General features: G+C 37.9%; 1 protein-coding gene across 1 annotated transcript in view; it reads left to right on the forward strand.

Moving 5' to 3' along the window:
* The window catches only part of LOC133564461 (alpha-2-macroglobulin-like), a 91,336-nt gene that overhangs the window by 50,235 nt on the left and 23,879 nt on the right, over positions 1–17,222 (forward strand). The window contains exons 17-24 of the mRNA XM_061918793.1: positions 5,047–5,190; positions 5,270–5,360; positions 5,451–5,604; positions 7,917–8,142; positions 12,193–12,319; positions 12,429–12,550; positions 12,647–12,698; positions 15,182–15,265. Of these exons, the coding sequence (XP_061774777.1) occupies positions 5,047–5,190; positions 5,270–5,360; positions 5,451–5,604; positions 7,917–8,142; positions 12,193–12,319; positions 12,429–12,550; positions 12,647–12,698; positions 15,182–15,265 (1,000 nt within the window). The remainder of the gene's footprint in view (positions 1–5,046; positions 5,191–5,269; positions 5,361–5,450; positions 5,605–7,916; positions 8,143–12,192; positions 12,320–12,428; positions 12,551–12,646; positions 12,699–15,181; positions 15,266–17,222) is intronic.

A 17,222-nucleotide genomic window follows, 5' to 3' on the forward strand; every position in this document is an offset into this window, starting at 1 on the left:
CTATCCCCTGCTAAATGAGAAGAATTGGCATCTGTTCAGTAAAGTTTGTTTCGAACGTGCAAACGATACAATGCAATGCATCACACAATTCCAGTAGTTCCATTACCGCATCTCCAAAAAGGAGTAGGAAGAAGCAGAGCTTTTTTAATCCTACCCCTTTGCATACATAACAATTTTATCCAATTTCCTTGTTCTCTGTAACAGAACAGTAAACAAATAAATAATATCCCGTAGTAAGAAAACAATTATTAAATACATAAATAATCTTTGTCTCAATAAAATAAGGAAAAAAGGTACTAAATGTTCATCATAAATCTTGTCCTGTGTACTTTGGGAACATTTGTGGTTTCAACAGTCTCTTAAACTGAATCATACTGGTGCTTTCTTTGATTTATTTGGTTAATCTGTTCCATAATTTAATTCCACATACTGATATACTAAAGGTTTTAAATGTTCTACGATTTGGAAAGGCATCCAACCATATTAGAGATGATATGACCCCAAACCTGAACTAATCTAGTGTTCTTGGAAATGACCGGGCTCCTCTTGGTGGAGGAAGACTGCCATACTGTATGATATCAAGGTCACATAGAATTGGAAAATATATGTACAGACAAAGAATTACAGTCAATCCCTCTAGGATTATTGCGTTGTCTCAATTGCCCCAGTTCCCGCAAATTCAACCAATCAATGTGAATTATGTGCAGCATTTAAACGTCCAAGCCGCACAATTTTTCAGCACATTTTGGCCAGTTGAATCCGTCCCAGCAGCACTCCAGCGCAACGCAACTGTCTTACCTAGGGGTCTTAAAGGTTTTCTAGGCCAAGGACCCCCAAACTGAGGGAGAGAATGAGCTTCTTATTGTGCAATACTAAGATATTACAATAATTCATTATAATGTTGCTAATAGCTAGCTGGCAACGAGCGTGCTGATCAGGAACAGATGTGTTCTAATTACCAATCAGAGACAAGTGAGGGAGCAAACGCCTCAACTGGAGAAGTGATGGTAAATGAGACAAACAGGAAGTGGGAACGGAAATAGGACAACAACAATACAAAACACGGAAACATTAATAATCTAAGTCCAAACCTGTCATGACTGTCTTCGCATCAAAGTACTTAAGGCTGGGCAAACATTTTCTGGGCACACATAAATATGCTGAAATAATAATTATCCTCTTTTAACTTAATGTGTGATTAATGAAATTAGTTCACATTTACAGGTTTCGTTGTAGATGATGCTACATATGTAAAGAATAAACCACATGTCAGTTGAGGAAAATTAGTAAATTACATCATTAACATTCTGTAATATGATTTTGATATTATTAATTTCATCTTCTGATGGATTAAAAATTAACACTAATTGGAGTATTTTAAAACTCTGCCGGACTCAATCCCGCTTACTTGAATGGACAACACAGAATGAAAAGGGTTACCGCTACAACAAAACCGGAAGTTCCGTCTCTTCTTTTCCTTTTCAAGCAGTACACACACACACACACACACACACACACACACACCAGCATACACTGCTGGTGAACATGTTTTGCGAACATTATGAACATGTCAACATTGCTAATTCCTGAACAACATTAACAAACTACAAACATAATAAAACACCTCCTGTACATTGTCTGCTCTCACTGGGAATCTGGCTGATGGGATTTTCATATCTACCCTTTTGGATGAAGAATTATAATCATATAATATACATACCGTATTTCCTTTAATAGCCGCCGGGGCGCTAATTCATTTAGAACCTCTTCTCACTCCTGCGCTTGTTCAAGGCATGCGGTAAAAGTAAGCAGGCGCTAATAATTTTAAAACCCCTTCTCACCCCTGCGTGTACCAATGGCATGCAGTAAAAAATTGAGTGTGATTAAAAAAAAATAATACAAAAAAATTCTTCTGCGGCCCGGTTGTTGGGGACCACTGCTCTAAAAAAAAAATCTGCGGCCGCGGCCCGGTGGTTTGGCACCACTGCTCGACAGCATGCTATCTGCGTGCCGGTAGGACGCATGCATTTCGCTGCTTATCATACGAGATTGCAATGCATACTTGGTCAACAGCCATACCGTTTACACTAATGGTTGTGATATAAACAACTTTGACACTCTTACTAATATGCGCCACACTCTGTGAACCCTAACCGAACAAGAATAACAAATACATTTCTGGAGAACATTGGTTCTGTAACACATTCTAAATGCAACATAAGAATTACCCAGAATTCCAATGCATCCATGGCTCTTGGCTATATTATACACGCGCCCCAAACCCACGCACGCAGAAGGGGGGCTTGGTGCTAGCGGGGTGTATAATATAGCCAAGAGTCATGGATGCACTGCATTCCGGGTAATTCTTATGTTGCGTTTATAATGTGTTACAGAGCCAATGTTCTCCAGAAATGTGTTTGTTATTCTTATTTGGTTAGGGTTCACAGAGTGTGGCGCATATTAGTAAGAGTGTTAAAATGGTTTTATATCACAACCATTAGTGCAGGGGTGCCCATTACGTCGATCGCGAGCTACCAGTCGACCGCGGGGGGTGTGTCAGTCGATCTCGAGCCAGGCTTTTAAAAAAATAGATCTGAAAATTAGTGATCATCAATCTTCACCAAGACGTCACTTAAATGACATTCACGGTACCGGAGGGTCTTGTGAGATGACGCTGGCTGCTGCAAGATCATTATTATTAAAATATGACCGAGAGGAAGGCGAGAAACACTTTTTATTTCAACAGACTCTCGCGCCGTACCTTCCGTCAAAACTCTAAAGGCCGACTGCACATTTCCTATCTTCACAATAAAAGCCCTGCTTCATGCTGTCTGCGCTAACTAAATACAGAGTCTCGGAAAACTGGCGTGCACAAGCGATCCCTCAGAAAGCTGGCGTGCACATCACTTGTGCACGCCAGCTTTCTGAGACTCTTATTTTGTTAGCGCAGGCAGCATGAAGCAGGGCTTTTATTGTGAAGATAGGAAATGTGCAGTCGGCCTTTAGAGTTTTGACGGAAGGGACGGCGCGAAAGTCTGTTGAAATAAAAAGTGTTTCTCGCCTTCCTCTCTGTCATTTTTTCATAATAATGAACTGGCAGCAGCCAGCGTCATCTCACAAGACCCTCGGGTGCCGTGAATGTCAATCAAGCAAGCTACGGAATTTGCCGACAATGTTTTTTCTTGTAAAGTGTATGGAAGCTGGATGAATTAGATGCCAAAAACCAACCACTTTCATGTGGTATTGTACAGAAACGGCAACTTTTTTTCTCCTCCATTTGAAAATGTGGGCGTTATCATCATTACTGTCTGATTCCAATCAATACAAGTCATCAGAATCAGGTAATACATCAAATTATATTCTTGTCTTCATGAAAGAAAGACATCTATATGTGTTACACATGCTTGTATTATCATTAAACACATTTAACTTGTTTACAAAAATGTCTCTTTCATAAATAAATAAATATAAATGATATATATAAATGAGGTAGATTCCCTCGAGTTGGTCAATTGAAAAGTAGCTCGCCTGCAGAAAAAGTGTGGGCACCCCTGCATTAGTGTGATCTGTATGGCTGTGGAACAAGACCCCTGGTTTACACACAGTAAAAGCAAAAAAAAAAACTCATCCGCCATTTTGAAAATGACGGCAGGGGAAGCGTCACTTGTGACGTCACAAATTTGACCCAGTGGTAAAAGTAAGCATGCGCTTATTCATTTGGGGAGCGAGATTTACCCGGCAGTAATTCAAGGGAGGCGCGTATTACATGCCCGGCGGCGATTCAAGGAAATATGGTAATCCTTGTGAAGCAAGTTTTTTTTCTGTCTTTCTCGCCATCTCCGGGTATAAGTTGAATGTCAAAGTTGACCACTTCTGGGTTTAGGGCTACATCCTAGTATCCAGGTGAAAGGCATAATTCATAATCTACAATTAACTTTGACCGCTGCAGCAGCAGCAGGTCGACCGGCTAATAACGGCAATACAGCAGCACAAGCGAGTTACCTCTCTGTGATCAATACACTGCTAAAAAACAATTTTTGTTGGCATTACGCTTATAATGTTGCTAATACTTGGTTAATATTCAGGTCACGAGATGTAAATGGAACATTGTTGCCAGTTTAGAATGCTTATTCAGAGGGCTTTGTGGGCGGAATGGAGGATCTCCCCGTTGACTCCATTGGTGGATGCCTTATGTTAACGTTTATTACGATTCAGAATGCACAAGAAAGTCCTTCTCTTACATAGAGCTTGTGAATGATAAAACAGCACATATCTTCCCAATGTTTGCTTATTTCCAGTATCACTGATCTGCTGACATTAGGCAAAGTACAGATCACTTTCCACCGTGACGTCATCAGATGGCGAACATACAGAATTTTCCAAAGGCATTTATAGCGGAATATTCGAAACGGCCATCTGAAATTTTGCCATTTTGTGGATGTTTAAAGTACCATTGATTGTCACACACACACTAGGTGTGGCAAAATTATTCTCTGCATTTGATCCATCACCCTTGATCACCCCATTGGAGGTGAGGGGAGCAGTGAGCAGCACTGGTGGCCAAGCCCGGGAATAGTTTTTGGTGATTTAACCCCCAATTCCAACCTTTGATGCTGAGTGCCAAGCAGGATGGGCCCCATTTTTATAGTCTTTGGTATGAGACAATATTTTCAAATTTTTTTAGGGCTTCTAAATATAATTGGATTTGGTTTAACGGATAAAATGAAACACAATTAAGCATGTAAAAATGTGGGGGGGGGGGGGGGGGGGGATTATACAGTGCCAGTATAATGGAAAAACACAATTTTAAAAAATTATGCTGTGAAATCAGACATTTTAGGCTGCAATCTCAAAAAAGGCCGCAAAACCCTGGAATGCCTGTACAGTTATCTTATAATGTTCGATATAGCCCCCGTAACACCTTCATCCCTTTTATCTCCAAGAACCTTCCTTAAATGCAACATGTCCTCTTGTATTGGTCAAAATAATAACCAGGCCTTGGCACATCCAGTTTTTTTGAAACTTATACTGTATCCTTTTTCTCAGATATTCAGTTTGTTGCCTGTAACAAAATCATCATATATTCCATACAAAGTTGAAGATCCAATGGAATGCTTAAGAGTCAGACCGAAAAGATCAATTTTGCCGTACCCTGGGCATGACATTGAGGATCCTCACACTGTTTTTCAGGTATTTTTTTACAGCTCTGCACAATAATGTTCAACCTACTGCTGAATATTTAACTATTTGCTGGGTTTTGTTGCTTCAGAATAATGGGTTGAAGATGGCTACAAACTTGTTTATTCGAGTGCCCTCTTGCCTGAACTACCGGGGAAGAGACTACCATCGCAACCCCTATGGTAAAGCCTCACTTTTCTATTGAGTGATTGATGATATATACTTTCCAGCATTGACAGTTGTTTTTTAATGATTGGATTAAATATTTTCAGGTATTGCTATGAGATATAACACAGATGTGGCTATAGCCATGGAAATACAAAGTTCTACGGGGGCAGCAGGAGGATTCTCATCTCGTCCCCCTCCAATTCAGACAATACGCACATTCTTTCCAGAGACTATGTTGTGGAGCCTTGTGGAAGTTGGGTGAGTCTACTATGGTACAGATATACTGAAAGCTACGGTGAATTTCCAAACACTTACTGTTACATACAGTAAGCACATGCTAATTACTCTATCGTGTAACACAATTGTATTATCCTCTCCTGAGGCTATAATTAATTTACTTTTCAATTTTCTGGTAATAGTTGCTTATTTTTTGCTGTAACATGGCTCCCTCTACACTTCTTGAAGTTTACTAAACACTTGATTCTTGTAGTGTTTCAAGCTAGAGATGAGAGACAATAGAGTTTTTAATACAATTGTTATACATCGTTGTAATGCAAGTTGGAAACACATCGTAGCTGTGTCTCCAAAATTTGACAGAAACAAAAGTAAAACCGCATCTTCAACGCAATGTAGCGTCGTCGCTGGCGACTGTCTCTCCACAATAGAAAGCCACTTCTAAGTCAGTAAATGGTAAAATAGTAAATGGTTGTACTTGTATTGCGCTTTTCTACCCCTTTTTTTTAAGGAGCCCAAAGCGGTTTGACAGTATTTCCACATCCACCCACCCACACACACATTCACACACTGATGGCGGGAGCTGCCATGCAAGGCGCTAACCAGAACCCATCAGGTGCAAGGGTGAAGTGTCTTGCCCAAGGACACAACGGACGTGACTAGGATGGTAGAAGGTGGGGATTGAACCAGTAACCCTCAGATTACTGGCACAGCCACTCTCCCAACTTCGCCACGCCGTCCCCAGCAGTAATCTTTGCAGAAATGACTGCATATAAACTATTGTTTTTATAACTATCATTCCTGCTCAGTGGCCTTGTGGTTAGAGTGTCCGCCCTGAGATTGGTAGGTTGTGAGTTCAAACCCTGACCGGGTCACACCAAAGACTATTAAAAATGGGACCCATGACCTCAGCATCAAAGGTTGGAATTGGGGCTTAAATCACCAAAAATTATTTGCGGGCGCGGCCTCTGCTGCTGCTCACTGCTCACCTCACCTCCCAGGTGGTGCTCAAGGGTGATGAGTCAAATGCAGAGAATAATTTCGCCACACCAAGTGTGTGTGTGACAATCCTGGGTACTTTAACTTTAACTTTATTGGAGGACGAGGAATAGCTAAATATGCTACACTAGACACCGTAGCAAGATAAGCTAACCGCAAAGGTAGAGCTCTTAGATATAAACAAGGTGGGCTAATGTACACAAATATCAACAGTATCAACATGAAATTTAGTATCAGGTCAATATCACAGCAGTTAGATAGCTATTTTTTTACAGTCTTTGTGTTTTGTTTTTATTCAGTCATTGGTGGAGCTCAGGATAGTATTTGAATGTTGTTTTTACTATTGTTGTTCAGCACTTTGGAAACATTTTGTTGTTTAAATGTGCTATATAAATAAAGTGGATTAGATTGGATTGGATTATTGTTTACAATCTCTGGAAATAAGTCCCTGGGCACAGGAATACTTTAAGGGCAAAAACCAAGGGCTTTGGAATGAGAGCCGATTGTAGGTCATAATTTAAAAATGTAATTGATATTGTTACACTGCCAACTTGTGTTTTTGTCTGATTTTATAATTGTGATTAAAAATTTGACCATTCAGTGATCTTAAAATTTTAAGTATCCGTGTCAGCATTGGTATGGCCATTGGTTACCCATGTAACTACTTGTGGGATCAATACCCACATTTGTAGTATCGCCACCAAAACTAATGTAAAGTATCCAAACAGAAGTGCTTTTTACAGAAGAATAAATAAAACAATGTTACAACAGAAAGTAACCGGATATTAACAGTAAATTAACAATGGTTTTGAGAAAATAATAAAAAAGGAATTGTAATATGTGATTGCATATGTCAGATGCCAGAGCAAACCTCTGCGCATCTGCTCTACGCAGATGTGATCACGTTTACACAGCCAGTCGTGACATGCTAGCCTGGCTCCTACCAAAACAATTAACCAGTCAATTTAATTTAATTTCAACAACTAAAGATTCAAACTTGATAGTAAATGAACCCAGGTCTCCACTGCGTGCTCATTTATGTCGATGGTGTTTTAACTTTAAGGGGGACGTGCTGTAATGAAATAAGCAAACATCCATTCCCATTTACATTGCATTAAAAGGCATTAAAGAGGACTACATTAAAAATGCTGATATCTGCAGAAACCCTGGCTTAGCTGTGAGCATTATTTGGTTCTATGACATAAAAACAAGTGTAAACACCAACCAAATTACACAAAAAGTGACCAGAAAGTATATATGTGTTTTAATTTCTCCAAGTTTAAACACACCTTTACTCCTCAATGCGTAACTGATCACTTTTTCCTTTGTTGTTTCAGAAACTCTGGCTTGCAGAATGTAGCCATAACTGCCCCAGACACCATCACCACATGGGAGACTGAGGCTTTCTGCATGTCCCCTCAAGGTTTCGGATTGGCTCCTCGTCAAAAGTTAACAGTCTTCCAGCCTTTCTTCCTTGAGCTTACTCTTCCATACTCTATCAAACGTGGGGAACATTTTGAGCTGAAAGCAACAACCTTCAACTTCCTGTCTACATGCATCATGGTAATGACCAACTTATAGTGTTTACTCAAAAATGAGATCTTCTGGCTTAGACTCACACGATCAGCTTTGTTCCAAAATGCCATATATCATCATCCTTGTATATATTATTATACAGTAAGTCCCCCAAAGACCTAAGACAGTAGATGTACTTGCGGAGTATTTCCACCTCTTTGGATTTGCTTTTGTTTTATGATACCACTACAAAAGGGGGAACTACTAGGATTTGGCAAAACAAAAGCTTTTTAGGCAAAGTCATCAACAAACTTATTTGTGAACAATTGATCCTTAAACCAAAAAAGCAATATAAGTCAATGTAACTATATCAATAAAATAGTTCACTATCCCTTATTAAATGTATACATTTTTAACTGTTAGCTTTCATTCAATTAATCGAAAGCCGTTCTGTGTTTAATACCCTATTCCTGGAGTTTGTAACATTATTACAGTGGTAATACCATATCTACAATGTAACAACATGTTTAACAATGGAAGAGAACTGAAAAATTATCAGGCTAGTATCAATCTAAAACTGATGTTACCAAAAGTATTGTAACTTTTTGTATTTGGATCATTTTATTGATTTTCTATCGACCACAACAATTTATACCGTATTTTCTGGACTATAGAGCGCACACAGAGAGCATACAGTAAAAGCCGCACCCACTAAATTTTAGGGAGAATTTTTTTTCCTCCATATATTACCACATCGGACTACAAGCCACGGATATTTACTTTGTGAAATGTTATTTAGACAGAAATATTTTGTTACCTTAATTGTTTCCAAATGGTGTCTGTAACACAACAGTAAAATTGCTGATCAAACAAAGCAGAAAAGTCATCTCATGAACTCACTAGCTGTGGAAGCTAGCTCTCCAATCAGCTAAACTGGTTCAGCAAGTCGACGGTGATGTTTTGGTGAATTTACAAAACTAAAATACAAAAATACTGCTATTGTAAGTTAATACTAACTCAAACACTCGTAAACGTGTTATCATATTAGCTAATGCTAACAACGTGAGTGTCATTACATTACAATAGCACGTACAAATATACACGAAAACTCTCCTATAGACATCACACATGGGACGGGATAGTAAATAAAAAAATAGTTTGTCGCATTGTAAAACAGACTAACATTGCTTGGCGTGATGAATGAAGAATCCATATGAGTAGGAAAACAATAGACAACTAGATGATGGAACGGTACTTTCAGCAGTGTAGCACCTGCAGTGAACAAACTCATCTAAAAGATGACCCCCAGCACAAACAATAACACTTCTTGTGCAGGTTTTTCTGCTACCAAAATTCGGGTTCCCACAACATAGACAACACAGTCTGCTAGGGACACAGTCCCTGAAGCACACATGATTGTGTGTGCCGCCGGTCCACTAACATTATCATTAATTACTTTTTTTATGTAATTGTTTTTATATTATTTTACTTTCTTTTTTATCCAAGAAATTTTTTGTTATTTTATTTGATTTATAAAATAAAAAAGGATCTTATCTTCATTAGACCAGGTTGTTGATGAAATTAGACTTGTCTAAAAGGTTTTAAAAACGAGATGCAATCCAGATAATGTCAAAGTCGGGCTCAGCAACACACACCCTCATCCATGTACAACAAAAAATTAGGGAAACAACAGATTGCATATAATTTATAAACAAAATTAAATTTTCATAAAAAGCATTTGTGTATAGTCCATATTATGTCCAAGTCAGACTCAGCAACATACACCTTCATTTTGTACACTCAAAAATAGGGAACACAACAACAGATAACATATATGTTGCTGTTGTTGCATATCTATAAACATAATTACATTTTCACAATAAGCCTTTAGCGATTTCCCATCTTTTTTCATTATTTTGGCATTATTATCGTTGTCAATCATGTATCTTTCTAAAGTTAAAAAATACTGAATACATGTTTTAAAGAAAGTAATACTAAGTGAATATCTTGTTTGGCCTTAAAAATAAACCTTTTACCGAGTACTATAATTAAATTGACTAAGTCATGACTGTCGATGAACTCTCCTAAAATAACAGAAACTACATCAAGCTTCATAAACAAACCAATCCTTGAACACATTTTTTCAACTTCCACCCAAAAGGAAGACACAATATGACAATACCAAAACAAATGCAGGGTGGATTCAGATTCCTGACATTAAAACGCCAATCAAACCTTCTATTTTATTTATGTAAAATATGCAATGGTCATTATGTAAATTCACAATGGTTAATATACTTTTGTAATGTTTATATTTTCAGTTTTAGAAACTCCAATAAAAGAAGACGTATGAAGAAAAAAAATTTAGGAAGAAAAATTATTTTAAAGAAGGAACATCAATCATTAACAAAACTTCTGTTTCTTCATGCTGTTAACTATCTGTTTAGCTGCACATGCTGGAAACGAGTAATGAGGGCAGAATAATGAGTTTGACAGTGCAGTGTGAAAGCTGATGTGTTCACTTTGTAAATAAATAAACATAGTTTCAATGGAATATAACCTGCAGAAGCACTTTCTGAAGAAACTTCCAAATTTTGATGTGGGGCCCTGGAGAACTGCACCCTTCTTGTTCATGCAGTTGAATAGCCCGGATCTAGTGTCTTTGCCTGTTTGTTTTATTTTAAACTATTTGCATTATGGCTGTCAGCGAATAAAAATCCATAAATTTGCGGCACCGTTTTTTTAAGCCACAGGATTCAAAGCGTGGAGAAAAAAGTAGCAGTTTATAGTCTGGAATTTACGGTAATCAATCTCCATCAAGATTGTTTTAATCAAATTAAAAACTGCTTAAACAATGTTAATGGAGACAAAACAGTATAATAACAAATGTGGAAAAAAAAACTAAATCTGACTGCACAGCAGCAGAGGGAATGTATAGCTTATGGACCCCTGACGTCCTGTCTTTGCTGTTATCTCACTATTACACTTTTCGGATTGTCGGCCATCTTTAGCGGTTGAACAATTGACTTTTTGAGTTTAACACCACTTTGATCTTTTTTTACACATATATGACGAATATGAATGTTAAAATGTTACTTAAGACATTGGCTGTACAGTTGGTAAAGTTTTTTTGCGATTACCCTAGTTTGAGCTTGAAAAAAGCTTAATTGATTAATTTTAGTGTTTCACCTAGATCAAGGGTTGGCAACCCGCAGCTCTGGAGCCACATGCGGCTCTTTAACGCCGCCCTAGTGGCTCTCTAGAGCTTTTTCAAAAATATATGAAAAATGGAAATGATGAGGGGGAAAAAACATATTTACTGTTTTAATTTGGTTTCTGTAGGAGGATAAACATGACACAAACCTCCCTAATTGCTAAAAAGCACACTGTTTGTATTAAACATGCTTCACTGATTCGAGTATTTGGCGAGCGCCGTTTTGTCCTACTAATTTTGGCGATCCTTGAACTCACCCTAGTTTATTTACATGTATAACTTTCTCCGACTTTCTAAGACGTGATTTATGCCACTTCTTTTTCCGTCTCATTTTGTCCACCAAACTTATAACATTGTGCATGAATGCACAAAGGTGAGTTTTGTTGATGTTATTGACTTATGTGGAGTGTGCTAATCAGACATATTTGGTCACGGCATGACTGTAAGCTAATCGATGCTAACATGCTATTTAGGCTAGCTATATGCACATATTGCATTACTATGCCTCATTTGTAGCTATATTTGAGCTAATTTAGTTTCCTTTAAGTCCTCATAATTCAATTTATATCTCATGACACACTTATCTGTATGTAATATGGCTTTTAAATTTTTGCGGCTCCAGACAGATTTGTTTTTGTATTTTTGGTCCAATATGGCTCTTTCAACATTTTAGCTTGCCAACCCCTGACCTAGATGTACAGCCCCACTGATATAAGGGTTCGGGAAACACTGTTAAGTTATTTTCCATGAAAAAACGGTTTTGAAATTACACCAATAGGGAAGTCAACCAGCGTTGTTTGTGACTTTGGAGTTTCCACTGTATTATTTCGACAATAAAGGTTTTAATATCAGGGGTGTGATTTGTGATTTATCTTTGTCTTTAGGTCAGCGTGACTCCGGCTCCTTCCTCAGATTATACCCTCACCACCCTTCCTGGTGATCCGTATAGTTCATGCCTGTGCGGCAACGAGCGCAAGACTGTCAGGTGGACTATGGCCCCATCTAACTTAGGTGAGTATCCCTGACTAAACAAAGCAGAAGAGGTCAGCTATCTTAAACATTTAAATAATTTGAGAGACGGATGTGCCAGTTTTCATACAAAGTGTTTTGTCCTCATCAGGGGTTGTCAATGTGACTGTGACCGCTGAGGCTGTACCATCCCATGCTTCTTGTGACAATGAGATTGTGAGCGTGCCCGAAAGAGGACGTGTCGATGCCGTCACACGAACGCTCATTGTGAAGGTCAGTATCTTTTTTCTATAAAAAGGTTTTTCCCAAAAAGTATAAGATCATAAAATATTGGTAACTTAAGTTGGCTGCTGTGTTATTCCTTCTGAGGCTGAGGGATCTGAGATGACAAAGACCTACAACTGGTTGATGTGCCCTAAAGGTAAGTCTCTTAAGATTGAAATATGCTCCCGGGTCATGTAGCCTGCGTCCCATCTGAAGTGTATTGATTTGTCCACTTTTCCACAAAAGCTGATGTTTGAATTGCTATTTTCTTCTAAAAAGCGAGAAGGCAGTGTTTTCCTGACTGAACAACCACAGCCATTGTTGACTAGCTTTCAGCTTCCTGTGTGTCATAGTTGTAAACCAGGGGTGTCAAACTTGTTTTAAATGGCAGGTTACACTGCAATTATGGCTGCCCTCCGTGGATAAATAATATATGAATTTTAATGTATAATCCAAGATCTTAAACTCTCAATTGATCGGTTTGCAGCCGAGTGTGAAGCGACTGGGATGAAAATCAGTGCCTCCGAGTCCATGGTTCTCGCTCAGAAAAGGGTGGAGTGCCATCTCTGGGTTGTGGAGAAAATCTTACCCTAAGTGAAGGAGTTTAACTACCTAAGAGTCTTGTTCACAAGTGAGGGAAGACTGGATAGTGAGATTGAGAGGCAGATCAGTGCGGCGTCTGCAGTGATGCTGACCATGCAGCGGTCAGTCGTGCTTTGGATTGTCCTTTCTGTTACAACCCAAAGCTCTTAATTTAGCTGTCGATCTACATTTCTATCCTCACCAATGGCCATTAGCTTTGGGTTCTGACGGAAAGGACAAGATCATGTGTACAAGAGCCCGAAATTAGTTTCCTCTATCGGGTGGTGGGGCTCACTCTTAGAGAGAGGGTGTAAAGCTCTGTTATTTGGGAGGAGCTCAGAGTAAAGCCACTGCTCCTCCACATCGAGAGAAGCAAGATGAGGTGGTTTGGGCATCTGGTCAGGACCGGAAAGACTGTCTCCCAGCTGGCCTAGCACAGCTTTTGGATCCCCCGTTAGGAGCTGAACGCAGTGGCTTCTCTGCTTAGGTTAATGCCCCCGCGACCCGACCTCCGATAAGCAGAGGAAAAACGATGAATGGATGGATGGATTTAATGTATAATCGCTTAATGATATTACTTGGGGTGTCCCGATACATATATTTCACTTCTAGTATGATACCAATTTTAGAGCTTGAGTGTTGGCTGATTCCAATATCAATCTGCTACGATATCAGCAGGAATCATAGTACATACATTTATAATGTGTGGTACGTGGTAACAATCGGTACACCCCTAATTGTTACACAATTGCCTATGCATTTGATTGTAAAATGTGCTTTGAAATCCTAAATTAGGATGACAAGCAGATATTTAAGTATTTATTTAAAAAACAAATAAAGTTTAAAAGACAGGCAATCATATGTAGTGCATGTAGTTTTTATGTTAAAATTTAAATAATTAACACATTTAGTAACAAAGATTAAGTGCTTTATTGACGCACATTATTTCATGTGTCTTGAGTTTTACATGTCGTAAACAATTGTGACTGAAGTGACATCCACATTTTTGTTGGAGCTTCAACTAATTGTTTTGAAACAGCAGTCACTTTTACTTTCCATGTTACTTCGACATTTTAGGACTCACGCCACAGGTGGGCCTTGAGACCCCTGAACGAGCCGAGGCAGAGGACTTACAATAAGGAAAACCAGAAAATGGTGTATTAAAAAAAAGATCAATCAGAGCTTTGCAGTCCAATTTTGCCGCTGACACAAAGCTAGATTTTTTTTTGGAGGCACACTTAAAGGTCCACATTCATACTCACGGTACTTACATCCACAAACGCATTCATTGTACAAACATACATATACACATACCGTACATCAAACATATTAACGTTGTTCCGTTAAGGGAAACTGGGTAAAACACAGCACACTGACAAAGCTTAAGCTATTGTTACTATGACAATCTACAAGTTTTATACAGTTAACTTCTCTTTCTTCCTCTCCATTTATCTGCTTTTTTTTTTCATTCATGTTATCATTACAAGTATTTATTGTTGCATTTGAAGCAATTGTATTTTTGATAATAGAGGTAACTATAGTCATTATTTATTATTAATCGTGCAATTTCTAATGGTATTTGTATTGCTTCATTTGTAGTGCAATAATGTTCATTGTCATTTCTGTGTTAGTAATATTTACTTCACTAACTTCTTCTTTGCTATCACTTTTTGTATCATATATGTATATTTGTACATGTCGTATTTGCTGATGCTGTTCTGTTTATGTGGTTGTTGTTGTCTCTTAGTCTTATGCCCACAATTTCCCCCTCTGTCTTCCTTTTTTTCTCTTTCTATCCCCTCCTGCTCCGGTCCGGCAGCGCCAAATATTAATATTAATCCATTTAATATAGTCAAATACAAATAAGGAAACGAGAAGTATAACTTTTCCAAATAACTGATTTCACTGTATTCACTTTGGGTCTTGAGCTGAAAATGTTTGAGTAATTGAGTTTTTTTAAATACCCTTGATTTGGTCTGTTTAGTGAACATAACCTTTTTTGATTTAGTAACTCTGAAGTTTACCTCTGAACTGATTTTGTGTCTGTCTATACAACAGGAGAAACTCTGAAGGAGGAAACAGAGATACAACTCCCCACCAATGTGATTGAAGGATCAGCCCGTGGCTTAGTGTCTGTCTTAGGTAAACCAACACATTTTACATTTGTTGTTTGAGTATCCTGTTAAATTCATTAGCATCATTTTTTGGATTATTACACTTGGGTTGATTTGTGAAATAGTACCTCAATCAGGTAATTTAACATCATAAAACATGAATGTTGAATAAGCATAAGGGTATTCGCTGTATGACCTTACTAAGATGCAAGTTTGAAAATGTACAGTTAATTCCTTCAACTTGCCATATATTTCCGTACATTCCCATTCATTAAAATTCAGTTTATGAGTTTAAACTCGTTGTGTGATGGAGCTTGGAACCTAAAATACTTGTATCTAAAATGAACATTCCCCATTGAAATTAAGCAAAATTCAATTATTCCATTGTGGGGGCCCGAAAACACAATTTTAACTTGTAACATGCTTTTTAATATGAAAAATAAACTTCTGGTAACAAATATTTTATCAACAACTATACAATAGAATGTACTACAAACAACTACAGTAGTTTTATGAAGTAATATAATAATAATATACAACACGCCATGTGAGTTGCTTCTCAGTCCAACACACGATCTGCAGCTTCACCATATTTTCATGGATAAATGTCTGCCGTTCAAATTTTTCAATGTCCTTGGGTGACTTGTTCTCCTTCAGAACAGTGAAAGTGTAAAGCGCGATGCTTGTACTGCTTGTACTGATCATGTTTTGCAATTCTTTATTTCTTTAACTTAATCAGTATTGTCCACTTCTTCTCAGCTCTGTCCTTCTCACTCATTTTATTTTGTTACATGTTTGGAAAAATAAAGTTATGTCTGACCAGCTACGAGCTAATGCCAGCATGTCAAACAGCAAAGGTTTTTAGTGAATTTTGCTGGGTTTACTGTGCTGTTCTCTACGCCAACCAGCGATGGGGAGGGCTGTAACACAAATTTTCCCTCTGAGTCTGTCTGCATAAAGCCAAATATTTATAAAATACATGTTTGCTTATTCTAATGTGTGGCACCTTGAGACAAGAATGTTTGTTGACAGTCTAAAAGTAGCATGTCTTCTTTAACTCATTATTTTTGCAGTTTTACGCATTTGTATGTATAAAAAAAAAAAAAATCGCAAATCGAATTCCAATTTTTGAGAGAAAAATCGCAATGCGGTTTTTTTTACCTCAAAACCGTTAAATCCTACTTTGGTGTAAACCTACAAAATGACCAAAAAAGCTAACCTACCAACATGTTAAAAGTTGATAGTGTGAAGTATCAAAATATTTGACCCTGAAGCGCATACATGTAGATTTAGCTAAAAAACTAGTCAACTAAAGTTACCGTGCTATGGTTTAAATCGGTTAAGAAAATTTGGACATTTGAAGAATTGTCCATTCCTTTCCAATGTGAAAAAAATGTCCTGGAAAATGTGGAATTTCTGAAAATGTGGGCATTTTTGGAAAACAGAAAATGGTAGCATGCCTGTCATGAATAAGCTGAACGTTTTGAGAGTGAACCATTTGAATCGGCTGACAAATGTGCAATGATGGCCCGTAACGAGCTTCAAGTATTGACGCTACATAGCTTAGAAGGGCCGTTTGCAACTTAGAATATTATTTTTCAAAGCAAACAATATAACCATAACAACATTGGCTGGCTTATGTTAGCGTTAGCGGTTTAACAGCACATATTGGTTTTAAAACTATATATTATTCACAATTACTAAGTTTGTGTTGTAAAAAATGTTTCTGGCCCGAATAAAATGATTGATGTTTACGGCGGTTGCTCACCGTGTCTCGTCAACACGTACAGTACGCGTAGGGCACGCGTGCATACATACAAAAGTAGTCCAATAGAAGCAACAAACAATTTGCAGTCATGTTGTTGTTAGAATATATATTCATTAATAGCTAAGGCTAACTATCCAAATGGATATCATTAGCTAACAACACTCAAAGCTAAAGCGCGTGCATGTGTTATGTATGTACGTAGTTATGTAGTTACGTC

The sequence above is a fragment of the Nerophis ophidion genome, linkage group LG13, assembly GCF_033978795.1.
Source record: "Nerophis ophidion isolate RoL-2023_Sa linkage group LG13, RoL_Noph_v1.0, whole genome shotgun sequence".
Lineage (NCBI taxonomy): Eukaryota > Metazoa > Chordata > Actinopteri > Syngnathiformes > Syngnathidae > Nerophis > Nerophis ophidion.